General features: G+C 45.4%; 1 protein-coding gene across 1 annotated transcript in view; it reads right to left on the bottom strand.

Annotated features, from left to right (window-relative positions):
- The window catches only part of itfg1 (integrin alpha FG-GAP repeat containing 1), a 125,211-nt gene that overhangs the window by 3,582 nt on the left and 107,869 nt on the right, over positions 1 to 13,760 (bottom strand). Inside the window, exons 15-17 of the mRNA XM_079162496.1 lie at positions 9,052 to 9,176; positions 4,511 to 4,593; positions 3,628 to 3,745 (exon numbers count right to left, since the gene is read on the bottom strand). Coding sequence (XP_079018622.1) covers positions 3,628 to 3,745; positions 4,511 to 4,593; positions 9,052 to 9,176 — 326 coding nt within the window. The remainder of the gene's footprint in view (positions 1 to 3,627; positions 3,746 to 4,510; positions 4,594 to 9,051; positions 9,177 to 13,760) is intronic.

Genomic DNA, 13,760 nt, shown 5'->3' with positions numbered 1-13,760 from the left:
GCGGGACGTTGTAGCGAGCTCTGACGGGGACCAGCACCAACGCAGTGAAGCACGCCGTCGTGCTGTTTTGCCTTTTGACAGAAGTTGAGCACCAAAGAAAAATAAAGATCTCATATCATCTGGACTGGTGACAGTGTAGTCAATAATGCGTTCACATCGGTTATTTGATACCAGAGAAGAAATGATGATGGGGGAGAAAATGGGCACCAGAGTATCTGAATGGAACAATCCTTTTTTCTTAATTCATTCCCTCAGCATTTACTGCTGCAGTAGAGCAGCGCATGCTTTTGTTTAGAAAACACTGAACCCAATCTCAGCACATTCGTAAAGGACTTTTAGACTTTTAAAAGGACAGCCGATCCTTCCCTGATGTCGACCGATTTGCTGCAACCAAAAGACGGGCAGCAACACATTTGCTGCATTTTACCTTTTCATCCCGTCAGTTTTGATTTGTAATAAAGCCTTCATCTATCTTCCGAGACACCAGCGCCTCATATTGATTGTTGTGCATTATTTATTTTTTTCCCCACTTGTTTAGGGCAACATATTTCTAAGGAGCAGATGGATTGATGCGATGTTCTTTGCTTTGGATAGCTGAGCCACTGGGCTGAAGCCTGGTCTAATTGACTATCAAGGGGATACTTCACCAAATTGTCGTCCTGAGGCCTGACTCATCACGATGCAGCGGAGCATTGATTTGTGTCCATCTCAAGGTTTTAATGGTGCGGCGGCGACTGTGTCTGAAAGCAGGTGGAAAGCTACTGTGAGGTACGGCGTAGTCCCTCTGGGCTCTAATGTCAACTAATTAAGTCTGGCCTGCATGTGTCCTGCATGAACACCATGAATACCACCGGCTAATATTGGCTTGCACCGTAAGTTCTCGGGAGTTGTGTAAAAGCCCCGTTAGCTTGTTAGGCAGGGCGGCAACGTCTCTGCCCTCTGCCTGACTTTATTAGCAGAAATGCCAAATGTCAATCAGCGGGCTCGCCCTGACCTCACCGGACGGCCCGCCGTTAAAAAAAGAGCTGAAAGAAGACGAGATATCAGGGAGGATGCTGGCGACACAGGATTCCCCCTCTGGATTGTTGCAGAACGTTTCGCCACATTAGCCTGTCGGTCCCGATGCGTGTCTTTCGGTGATTAATCAAATCACAAGCTGTCAGCGGGCTGAACACAGTGACACCGGAGGTCTGTCTGTCCAACCCCCCGGATGGAGACAAAACTGCTGCAGCACAGCTTTAGACCGACGCTGTTCAACTGCTTGAACTAGAAACAGCAACGTTTTGATTCATGGGTGTTATGTTGCGGTTAAAGGGGGGGGCAGTATATCAGAAGTCTGGACCGATAACGAGAGCAGCAGCATTATGGATTCCATTACAAGCTAAACGAAACTAACGTCATTATCGGTATGATGAAGTGCCCGTGTGGTAAAACGCATCCGGGGCGGATTTAAAGAACTCATCTTTTTTTATAGGCATTTAATGAAAAGTACTCATCTCTTTTTCTCCAAAATGAAATGCTTCCAAATCCCTTATTTATGTGCTTTTAATGTATCTCATTGCTGGTTATCCTCTTTTTATCTGAGCCGTAATGTCTTTTATTCACTTCCAATGAGAATATATAGCACTTTGTTTTCAGGGCATGCCTCGTTGACACACGGGTCCATTTTGGGTAAAGACGTCCCCTTTACCAGCTGATGCTGTTTACGGATTAAATACGATGTCACCCATTGCCTCTCTACCAGTTTATATGAGTGACCTTACAGCACATACCACACCCATCATCATTCATCCATGTGTGAACACCCAATTGGGCGCTTTGTACTGTATGTGTATGTACTTCAGGTGTATGTGATTGGTTGTATTTTATATCATTTTCTAGTGTTAGGCAGGAGGGTTTTTTTTTTTTTTTTTTTGGGAGCCCAAGGTCCAGAAAGTCAAAGTCTCATTTACTCTTCTGCACAGGCAATGAGTAGCAAAGTTGGCAAACCTCCACGACTTGGACGGGCATGAGACGAAAAGATGAGGAGTTTCTCACTCTTCTAAAAAAAGCCAAAAGCCTGTGCGGCCAAAACGGGAAGAGAGAAGTCAACTATTCTCTAAGGAGCATTTAAGTGTGAAACATGTGAACGGCTAACAGGAACAGACGCTAGAGATCATGTGTGGTAGAAAACCGATAATCCATTCAGCAATTTGAAGTCGGTGTTAAATGTAGACTCAGAAATTGTCGCACGTTTTTCATTATAACAACAAAACATTCTGAATTAGCCTCAGCTCTGAGTTATGCGGCTCCTGAGTGTGAAAACAAGTTCAAATAATGAATGGCCTTCAGATAAACCAATAGCAACAATAAATGATCCACAAGACTCCCGTGTTTCTGTTTTTAACACAGATGATAAAACTAAGAGGAAAAATGTCAGTGTGGCTAAAATCCTCCCAGGAGCAGCTCCCACTATCTGTACCGGGGAGGGAGTGAACAACGCAGACATGACTTTGACTGGTCAGCCACAGCACATTACTGCGATCAAAGCCAAACGCATCGCTTCTTTGTGGCTTCAAACCCGTCATTCTGCCTGTGTGAACACGCCAGATTTGATTTCATGTGAGGTACACTGCCAGCCGCTGCTAGAAGTTTGTTTTCTTAAAATTAGCATTTTTTCCCCTCTTTCTTTCTCTCGCTCTCTTCTGTCTCAAGAGAGTGGGAGGAACACACACACACACACACACACACACACACACACACACACACACACACACACACACACACACACACACACACACACACACACACACACACACACACACACACACACACACACTTCCTCCCATCCACCTAAGCCTATTTGGTGTGTGTGCATGTGTGTGTGTGTGTAAATGCTCCGTTCAGGCACCAGCCGAGTTTTCTTTCTTTCTGTTTTTGTTAAAAAAAAATGTAAATGCAGTTTCGGTTCAGATGAAGCTGATGCTCACGCCCACGTATCCCAAAAAAGAGGGCAATTAGAGCGTGTCTGCGTGTGTGTGACCATGCACACACGCCATCCTGCGTGAAGACACACATAAACACACGCAGGCGCACATTAAACGTGCGCGCACACAGACTCGTGCGGCAGATGGCTCGGAGGAGATGCCAGCAACGTACTGCACCGCTCAGCCCAGCCGACAGCGTTACCACAGTGTGTAGACGAAAAAGGGGGAGAAGAACATTTGAGAGAATTATTGTTTAACACTATTTGTGTGTGTATGTGTGTGTGTGTGTGCGATTGAAACAACAACCGGAACAGCAGGAAGCACAAAACGCACGTGAAGGCATGCATTGACCCCCTTGAGGGCATTTTTATGGCAATAATGAACAGCAGATCTGCCATGCTGAAAGGACAGAAGCAGGCAATTACAGCTGAACGTCCTTCCTGGTTGAGGCCAAGGGAGAGAGACAACGATGGGCGGAGGAAGAGAAAGAGAGAGAAAAAGAGTGTGTGTGTGTGTGTGTCTCAGTGGGAGGTTAGAGGACTACAGGACAGGGACAGCAAGACCCATCTGCTGTTGGTTGACCAATCTGCGCTCTCTCTCTCACATACTTGCACTCTAAAATAGTAAATCACCGTGTGTGTGTGTGTGTGTGTGTCCTGACCTTCTCTTGCCAGTGGAGGATGCCAATAATGACGAGGATGAAGACGCACACTCCGATCAGTGCGATGGCCGTCAGCAACACGCTGTTGCTAGGAGTCAGGTACAACTTAGCGCTCCAACTAGAGAGAGACAGAGAGAGAGACAGAGAGAGAGAGAGAGAGAGACAGAGAGACAGAGAGACAAAACAATGTAATTACCAAATGGCACACATTTGCAGAGATCGTGTCTTCATCACGTTAAAATAAATAAATGAACATCTCGTTCACTTTCTTGTCGCAGCTGAACAGAATGAAGCGCTGCTGCTCTCTTTCTGGTTTTCCAAGAACTTTTAAAGTATTACCAGCGAATCCGACCGCTTTGATTTATCAAATTCATCTTCTCACAATCTGTGAGCTTCAAACAGCGGGTGAGAAGAATACCGAGGCACCAGCTTTTTCTAGTTCGATCTCGCTCACGGTGCGCTTGTTGATGTGTGTCTGTGCTGGCGAGTTCACTGCGTTGTGTGGTTGTATGGAGGAGGGTGTGTGTGTGTGTGTGTGTGTGTTGAATAGCCATCTGGAGCTCCTCCCGGGGTTTGAGCTACATGTGAACAACGTCATGAAAACATGAGAACACATGCTGCGAGGTGTGTGTGTGTGTGTGTAGAACCAGATTATTTTGTAAAGACAGCACCACGGAGACACTAACCGTGTCGCGTAACATTAACGTGAATATATCGTTTAGTGCCTTCGAGATGAGGCGCTTAAATCGTTGAATGGTATCCTTAGCAACAAGCGTCAACGGGGCTCCCAGTGCAAATTCCACAGCTGTGAACAAGCAGAAGAGGATTCACAGCGTGACCCGGCTTTGCCGCGCTAGATCTGCGAGTGCAAGTGTTTGCGTACCTGCGGGGCTGGTTGTGTGGGAAGGGGATGACGATGAGCTGAGAGTTGGGAATGATGGCCGTCCACTCCTTCTTCCTTATTTCCTGAAAAGACACAGAAAACAACACGTGAACCGGGCGTACACATACATGGTAATGCATCATGGCGACGACATCAGCCAGAGGAAGGAAACATAAGGAGTCACGGGACAAACGATAATGAATGCAGAGTTTTCAACCAGTAACGAGAAAATCTGTGTATATAGACCAGAAAAAGCCATGTGCCATAGAAAATGTACTTTCTATCAAAATAACTACGCAACAATACCAAACAGTTCAACGTTCGCCCCTATAGTATATAAAAGTATTCCACTCTTAAATTTGATTAAAATTAATGACAGTGCATGGCTTCATTTCCCACTGAAATAGTAAAACAGGCCATAATTGCCAAATACCTATATAGGTTTCTGTTCATGTCTTAAGAGCACACCTAAATATTACCATGAAAATGCAAATGTACAATATAAATTCCTCTAATATTAAAATGTAACAAACAGAACTGGCAGAAATGGTAAATGGTGGTTTCTGTGCCAAGAGCTTAGGACAGATAATTTCACTAAATTACGTAAACATCTAATGTTTAAACAATGCACATATTGTGCAATTTATTAGAAATATGCTGAGGCAATATTCTAGTTTATTACAAAAATGTGGGCCATTCAAAAGCAGCCAGTGGGCCGCAGTTTAGATATGAGCATTCACGCGCAGATTTCCATAGAGGCATGCAGGCAGACACACACACACACACACACACACACACACACACACACACACACACACACACACACACACACACACACACACACACACACACACACACACACACACACACACACACACACACACACACTCTCTCAATATGTATGTTAAGTCCTCTGGGGCAGAATAACAGGGTCCCGTGGTTTTCCTTATCTGCTGTGGAGTGGCTATTTTAAGCTGTGCGTTTAACACACAGACAACCTGCGACATGTAATAGATGACTGTGGGGAGCAACAAAGTTGCTCCTAGCGGGCGTATGTACGTCTGTGTGCATATCTGCACGCGTGATTAACTATGTCTGTTGCCGGGTGTGCTGCGGGAGAGTTCGGCCATCTGCAGAGCAACAAGCCACGACCTCAGATAAAATATGCAGCGCCTTCTCTCATCCTGTGCTCTTTGGGCTGCATGTGTGTGGCTGGTATCCTTTGTTTCCATCACATCCCACCTTTCTATCTTTTTTGTTTTTTATCCAGGTGTAGTTAACTGTGAGAGGACGCTCGGGTGTTCGACTGGGCAAGCGGCGGCTGTTCAGACGAGGAGCTAACCATCACATCTCAAGTTGCAGTGAGCTGAAAGAACGTTTGCTTGCGGCGCTGTGTTTGACTGGCAGTTTGACTTTGCACAAGTTCAACTTTCATTTTTGGTACTTTGCCGCCTTGAGGCTCAACACCCAATGAGGACGTCTGGCATCAGACCGACACAGACTGTGTTTAACCTCTGCATGGAACAGGAAAAGCCCAGCATCATCAACACTATCTGTTGGCTCTCTTTTTCTGCTGAGTCCCAATTGGTCTCATGTCCTGATGTAGCTCCTTCTCAGACTCATTAGGGGGGAAAAGTGCAGCGAGATAAACAAAGGAAGGGGGGGGGCATCATATTAATGAATTAAAAGCTCTAATCACGCTTGTAGCTGTGAGGAATTTCCAATCCTACATTTGGCAGAATCTGGAAGTGCCGCTGCTCTTTAATTGTGGCTCTCCGTTCTTCATCAGTGGAGAGGAGCCGCATCTCGCAGCTATTTTGAATACGCGCGCAACAACGGCGCTGCTCTTCACACAAGGAGCACATTCTCGCCGCCAGCCGTTGTCGCTTAACTCTTGGAAAGCGCTGCTGTCGGTGCGGCAACTGGCGGGGGAGGAGAGCTGGAGACGAGTCAGCCTCCGCTGCCGCCGCCGCCGCTGCTGCCTGGGAGCGGATCCGAACTGGCTGTTTGGAAGAGAAAAGTGTTCCCAAGTCTTCAGAGAGAGGCACTCTGGTTCAAAGCCAGGGAAACTGGCACACAGCGAGAGAGCAGGGGGAGACAGATACAGAGAGAGAGCGCGAGAGAGAGAGAGAGAGAGACAAGTAGGGGACTGATTAGTGAAGTAAACCACTTTGAGCAGCAAAGGGAATCCCCTGGGTGGAAGATAAGTGAACAGGAGGAGAGAGACTCACAGAGAGAGATGGTTGAGGGAGGGGGGAATAAAAAGAGAGGAATGATTGGACGGAAGATGGAAGATATCCAAGTAGATTTTACTAAACCTCTGTGAAGCAGCAGGCAGAGACTCTCATTGTTGGAGAAGAAAATTGAGAAACTGAGAAAACAAGGAGAGAGAGCGAGAGAGCGAGAGAGAGATCCAAACCTGCCGACTGAGCAGGGCAGAGGTCAGGATTTCTCCTCGTTCCAAGGCAGAGCTTTCCAAAGCTTCTGCTCCTAATTACAGGTAGATTTGATGGAGTTGCTGCACTCCCTAGTCCCTCTGGGTGAAGAACTAAAAAAAAAACCTACTCTATAATGGGCCGCATCTTTAGGCATTCATTAATTCAGTTTGCAGAAGGAATGGGCGAGGAGGAGGGGGGAAAAAAAAGGTCACATTTCTTTGCGTAGGGAGAAGGAGCAAGAAGAAAAGGGGGACAACAAAGCAGCTTGTTTGAGATGAGTGTTCTCGGTGCACTACAGCAGTCGTGGACCGGCCCATCTGCAATTCTAATCAGCTGCTTGATGAAGATCTTGGTACCACACGGGAGAGGGGGGGGGGCTGTCGTGCCCAATATTCAGTGTGACGTGTGCAACGTGAGAGAGCGAGAGGAAACAGAGATGGAGATGAATGCAGAGACAGTGAGAGAGCAGAACTGAAGTGCGCTGACATTTGAAGTAGTGTTGTTTAGAAATGTGGCTGACGAATAGATTAAAAACATGAACACAATAAATTATTTACTATATTAATATAATGCTGGCTTGTAGTGTGACAGCAGGAGCACATCGAGAGTCATTTATGCAGTACATGCTCACAGAGTTGTTAAACAGATGAATCTCAAAGTAAAGACGGTGGGGTATTGATATTTCTGTTCAAGGGGAGGTCGCTACACCTTTATCAATCCCCTGAGTGAGTCCATCGATCATCCCATATGGGATTCGGAATCTATCTGCCAAAAAGAAACGGTCTATTTAATTAACCTCTCTTCTTCTCTTTAAAGCTACTAAGAGGAGTTTTACTTTGTGGGTATTTTGGCGGTCCCTGTGGACAAAAGCGGTAGTGTTATTTGAGCACCAGAGAGATCCTCTCATTTTACTGCTGCAGAGGTGTGACAATCTGTTCCGCTAAGTCCTGGTTCCGGTTCCCCCGTGCCTCCCTTCCCTCCAACGGGCCCAGGTATAGGGCCTGGGCCTCCAGCAGCATGGCGTCGGTGTTGGCTCTCAGCGGGGACCGGAGGAGCAGCAAAGGCGATGCTCTTCTCCAGGACGGATTTTGTCGGATTTTTGCCGGACCCGGCGGCACCGATGACAAGCGTTAAGAATAACTATAGAAATAGACAACCTTCTTCCTCACCGCCATTTTACTGCCCAATCTCGCCAAATGCAAACTAAAATAAATATGCAAGTAGAATAAAAAACTTGCTTGTGGATAGGATCCATATATACACAAGCAAACCAAAGACTTAACAAATTGGAGGGAATGAAGAACTGATGTGTAGGTCTTAATGTGTCTTAATGTGTAGGTCTTAACTGTTTTTTGTGTATGTTAAGCTATTACATTTCGATCAATCATTTCACAAATTACATAAAGTAATAAGAAAAGAAAAACATTTAGTGGGCTACAGGTTTTCCCTATACTCTTGTGCTTAGCTCATTTGTAAACATTTTGAAGACACAATCATTTGAATTGGTATAAACACCAGTTATCACATATTTTGCTGCATCAGCTGCTGCTCGAAGAAGAAAATGAAAACAACCTCAACCGTTCATGAAATGCTTTTGCAGGATTAGGGAGAGAACGCTGTTCGTGTTCAGCATAGCTATTGATAAGAAAAGAAAATAGATGGAGGGAAATCCCTCTTCCGAATCTTTGCAAAATACCCTTCAAACAAGTCTCACAAACCTCAGAGGAAATGTGCGACATCCAGCTCATTGTGAAATAGAGTCTGAGCTGAAGGACAAAAACAACAACTATTTTGCCCTCTGCTTATGACTTCTAACAAGTTTGAATTGCTCTTACAATTAATTAGTCCCATCATTTGATTTAGATTTTCTTGGACAGGTTTCATGATCCTCAGGATATGTTCACTGGTCTCTCTTTGTGTTTTCTTCGTAGACTTATTGCAGAGACATTAAATATCTCAGCCACGCACACTGTGATAATCAGGATATGTTAGGGGGGTCAGAAGTGACTTCATGGGGCACATAAGTGGCATTATACTTGTTGTAAGATTTAAGACTTTTTAAGACTTTTTTAAGAAACAAATATTGTTATGCAATTTCCTCACCGTCTCTCCAGGCTGCCGGGGGATGCCGACGAATAGGTGATCCAGGAAGTTGGCGCTCCGTCCGAGGCCCAGCACAGTGTAGGGCAGCTGGAGGGAGAAGTGAGCCGACTGGCTCAACTGACCGGCTGCAGGAAGGGAGAGAGAGAGAAAAAGGCATTCTTTAATGGGATAAAAGCCTCATCTCAAAAGAGCATTTTGCCCCAGTGCTTTGCTTTTATTCATTTGTTAAATCATGGTCCCCAGAGGATGCATCCTGCAGAGTTTGGTGATACCCACCCGTTTGTTTTTGTGCCACCATAAGTTTGATACGGTCGGTTTTTCTCAAAAAAACTAAACGGATTGCTACGACCTTTTATACAGAAATGTATGGTGTACAGAGAATGAATCCTAATTACTTCGGTGATCCCCTGACTTTTCCTCCCGTGCCACAAGGAGGTTAATATTTGCGTTTTTTTGTGAAATGTCTCAACAACTGTTGGATGTCTCTCTCTAAATGCAGCCAAGATATTTATGCATGCCATGATCCTTTCTCATATGTCCTACTGCATTACATGTTGGGGGCAGGCTGGTGAAACGGTCATAAGACCTCTCGAGTCATTATATAAGCAAACAATAGAAATCCTGGACAAAAGGCCGTTGAACTTTCACCATTGTAGGGTATTGGAGAAGCACAATCTACTGAGCTTTGACAATTTTAGATTGTTCTCAAATTTGTGCCTGGTCTATAGACTTTTAAATGGTTTGGCCCCTCCTCCACTCCGTGAATTTGTATACACTCGCTCAGTCAGTTCCATTCGATTATCAAGAATATCCTCTACACGAGAATGTAAAATACCATTTCACCGCACTACTTTTGGACAATCTGCCTTCTCTGTAAAAGCAACACATCAGTGGAACACCCTGCCTGAAGGTGTGAGGAGCTGCAGCTCTATTAGCACTTTTAAATCCAACTTAAAAGGTATTTTAAAAGCTGCACAACACTGCACACACTGACCTCAATTCTTGTGGTCTTTCTGACTTGATTTCATTGACAAACATTAATTTTTTTTATGCTATTTTGTGTGTAGTGTTGTATTGAGTGTCTTGTATGTTTTTTATGGTATATCTTTGTATTATGTCTTTTCCTTTTACTGTGTTATTGTCTTGTCCTTGTTTGACCTGCCAAGGGACTGCAGATGCAAATTAGCTTGAGCTACAATCTGGTACAGTGCATCGAATGGAGACATTTATGTTTAAACTGTACATGGTCCCTTTTAAATAAATTTGATTAATAATAATAATGGATTGCCGTGAAATTTGCGCACACATTCACGTTCCACTCGGGATGAAACATTAATCACCCCTTAACTTTTTATCTAACCCCATAGTCAACATCCTTTTTGTGTTATGATCAAGTCCAAGCAAAGTAACTGCAATTTCTAACACGCTAAATTCAGATGGTGAACATAGTGAACATGCCACACAACAGCAATGTGCGCTTGTTAGCATGCAACGAGTACGACGGCACTTAATCATCAGCAATTTGTACTTCTCTAAGGTGCGACATAATGGGCATAATGAAACTTTGTAATTCCTTAGTTCAACTTCTATCCGTCTTGTAAATATTTAGTGCTTTGCTTCTCTTTTAAAACATTCTGTGAACAAAGCAGCCCATAAGCTCTGCAGATTTTTCCGTCAAGACTTTGCTGCTCATTACAAACGGTTAACGTGCCAGCTGTGTGTGCTTTGGTGATCTGTAGCTGCAACTTCCCTGCTTTCCCAAAGAAATCGTTAAAGTTTCAGGTAATACAATCCGCTCCAGCCTAACCAATCAGCACTGTCGGGGACAAGACTCAAATGTACAAGTGAACGCGATGCGAAAGAAACACTGAACAGGAGTGGCCGAGCCAGAGGGACGGCGGCGTGAGACCTTGTGTTCCGACATGAACAAGCATCATAAAAGATACAAATCAGAGTGAGACACCTGAGGCCAGCACCTCTCCCCCACACCTCGCAGAACCTCCCTCTCCTCCATCCTGTAATCTCTCCCTCCTTACTTACTATTCTAATCCAACCCTTCGTCTCCTGTTTCTCCTCTCTGCTCATCTCTCTCTCTCCTCTCCCCTGACACGCCACTCCGACTTGGCCTTACTCGTTTTGCTTCCCCCTCCTTCTCGTCTCTCTTTCTCTCTCTCTCCCCTTCAGCTGCTGGATCTCGCCCACGCCACCCGACATAAATCAACCTCTACGTGGTAAACAAAGCGAGGGAAGGAGAGAAAGAGGGGTGGAAGAAGCGAGCGAGAGAGCGAGAGAGAGAGTGAAAGCCTCGAGGCAGCCAGTGATCAGAACTAATGTGGATGGACTGCGTATTGCAGGCCGAGGGGAGCACAACAGCTTTGCTTCTCTCTTGATTTTTGTTAATCTATGGCTCACCTCAGTTCAGTTAAAAAACCAGCAGAATAGACCCATCGACTTTTGCCACCTTCTACCCGACAAAGCTTTTCATCTCTCTTTATCTCGCTTGCTCTCACCCTACCTATTCATTTTCCCCCAGCTTTTATAGGTTGCTGTTGCTGAAGAGGCAGCATAATTGCTTTAATTGCACACCACGGATACCATAGGAGAGTGGGAGAAGGACAGAAATATTGTCCGTTTCCAGGAAGAGAAACGGACAATATTTAGAGTTTTATGGACATTGACTTGTTCTGGGCAGCACAAAGCCCTGGCTTCTACCAGACATTTCAGATGAATCCTGGGGTGTCTGACATTTACTGAGAGAGAGAGAGAGTGTGTGTGTGTGTGTGTGTGTGTGTGTGTGTGTGTGTGTGTGTGTTTGTGTACGAGCATTGTACCAGAGCAGTTAAGTGTAAAGCTGTGTTCTGCTGTATGTCGTAGTATCCATGGTTTTTAATAATAATCTAGTAAATTCACTGAAACAGAAGGAAGGTGAAAAGAGGAAGAGATATTAACTTTAGATTAACAACAACTGTTGCCTTTTAGCCATGCTAGCAGTGTCCGAGGGGTGACAATGTCTTTCACTCTGGTCCAGACTGAAATATCTCAACAACTTCACAAAAGAGACTTTTACTGCAGCGCAAACATTTATACTATTGGATGGATTGACAAGGAATTTGGTAGAGACATTCATGGTGCCCAGAGGATGAACACTAATGACTCTGGTCATTCTGTGACTTTTCATCTAGCGCCACCAGCAGGTCACAGTTAGCATCGTGATTGTGAGCATGTTAGCATTAATCTCAGAGCACTGTTGTGCAGCACAGCCCCACAGAGGCGCTAACATGGCTGCAGATTCTTGAGTCTCGGACGGCCTGATAAACAACAAAACAACATGTTTGTGTGCATTCTAACATACTCTGTGGAAACATACACGTCCCACTGCTGTGAGACGACTAAAGTCATATCCTCACCAGCAGCCCGCGTAGCCTCACGGAACAATTTCATTACTGAGGAGCAAACGCACACACGGGGAGCTGTCGAACCTAACTGAACCTCGGAGGACACTTTGCAAAACTGAAAGCTGTGGAGGTCGAAACTTTGTTACGGTGCTTTGTTCAAGTCCAACTTCTTCATAAAGGCCTTTCAGGACTTTACATAGAACAATGCTGCGCACACCTTACTCATCATCAGTCATGAAAGCACACACAATTAAATAAGGCAAATAAAACATTTGTTAAATAACGTCTACATACTACAACTGACCTCAGACCCTCAGTACATGTAAAGAAACCATGAAAGAAAACAATGCCAGAAACTCTGAAGTCTGGAAACAGTCACATCTAATGCACAGTTACATGGACAGTGACCCAGAAACAAAAACCAACCTCCAGCAGCCAGATGAGTGTTCGAAGGTTTTAGTTGTGCTGCTCATGCTGAGCAAATCCGCAGCCGCACCTGTCACCTACGAATACCCATAATCCCCTTCACCTACTGCTGCTTTTATTATGAACAACGAAGCGTTCTTTATGGCAACGCCACTTCTTGTCGTTGATATCCTCCAATCGAGTGGAGATGGATCCAGAAGGGGAAGCTGTTTTAAATCAGCCGACGTCCGCACGGAGCTTCACACTGAACCTTTGTCAACCGGGCTGGAAAGAACAGGATTTTTTGAGGGGATTGGACCTTTAAGCCAGTCTTGGTTTGAGGTCTTTTGACAGACTGCTGCTCCCTGTCTGTAGACAAGAGGGGGGATGGCTTGCACTCGGCCACTCAGCAGGGTGTGTGTGTGTGTGCGCGCGTGTGTGTGTGTGTCTTATGGAGGATCAAGGAGGGTTACATTGCAGGCAGGGAGCCTGGCTTAGCGTCTGCCGAGTGCTGTGTGTGTGTGTGTGTGTGTGTGTGTGTGTGTGTGTGTGTGTGTGTGAGAGAGAGAGAGAGAAAGTAGACTGGCTAGGAAATGTGGCCACAGCTGGAGCAAAGCCATTTCACAACAAGGGGAGGCTGGCAAAGAGAGTGCGATGCAGAGCAGTGTGTATCGGAGTGGCCGTGCTCTGTGTGTTTTTGTCCCATCTCCCCGAGGCAGAGCCAGCGGAGGCATTGGCAGGGAATCCCACCCCGTACACATGACTGACAGCCTACAATCCATCTCTTAGAAGACAAAGCAGATTCAAAGTAGCACAAGCAGCCGGCCTTGGCGTGTACGTCTGTGTGCACTTTCCAATTTGAATGGAGTTCTGAACACACACACACACACACACACACACACACACACA

The sequence above is a fragment of the Pholis gunnellus genome (genome assembly GCF_910591455.1).
Source record: "Pholis gunnellus genome assembly, chromosome: 1".
NCBI classification, from domain to species: Eukaryota; Metazoa; Chordata; class Actinopteri; order Perciformes; family Pholidae; genus Pholis; species Pholis gunnellus.
The sequence above is the reverse complement of the archived record's forward strand: the minus strand, read 5'-3'. Positions and strand labels throughout refer to the sequence as shown.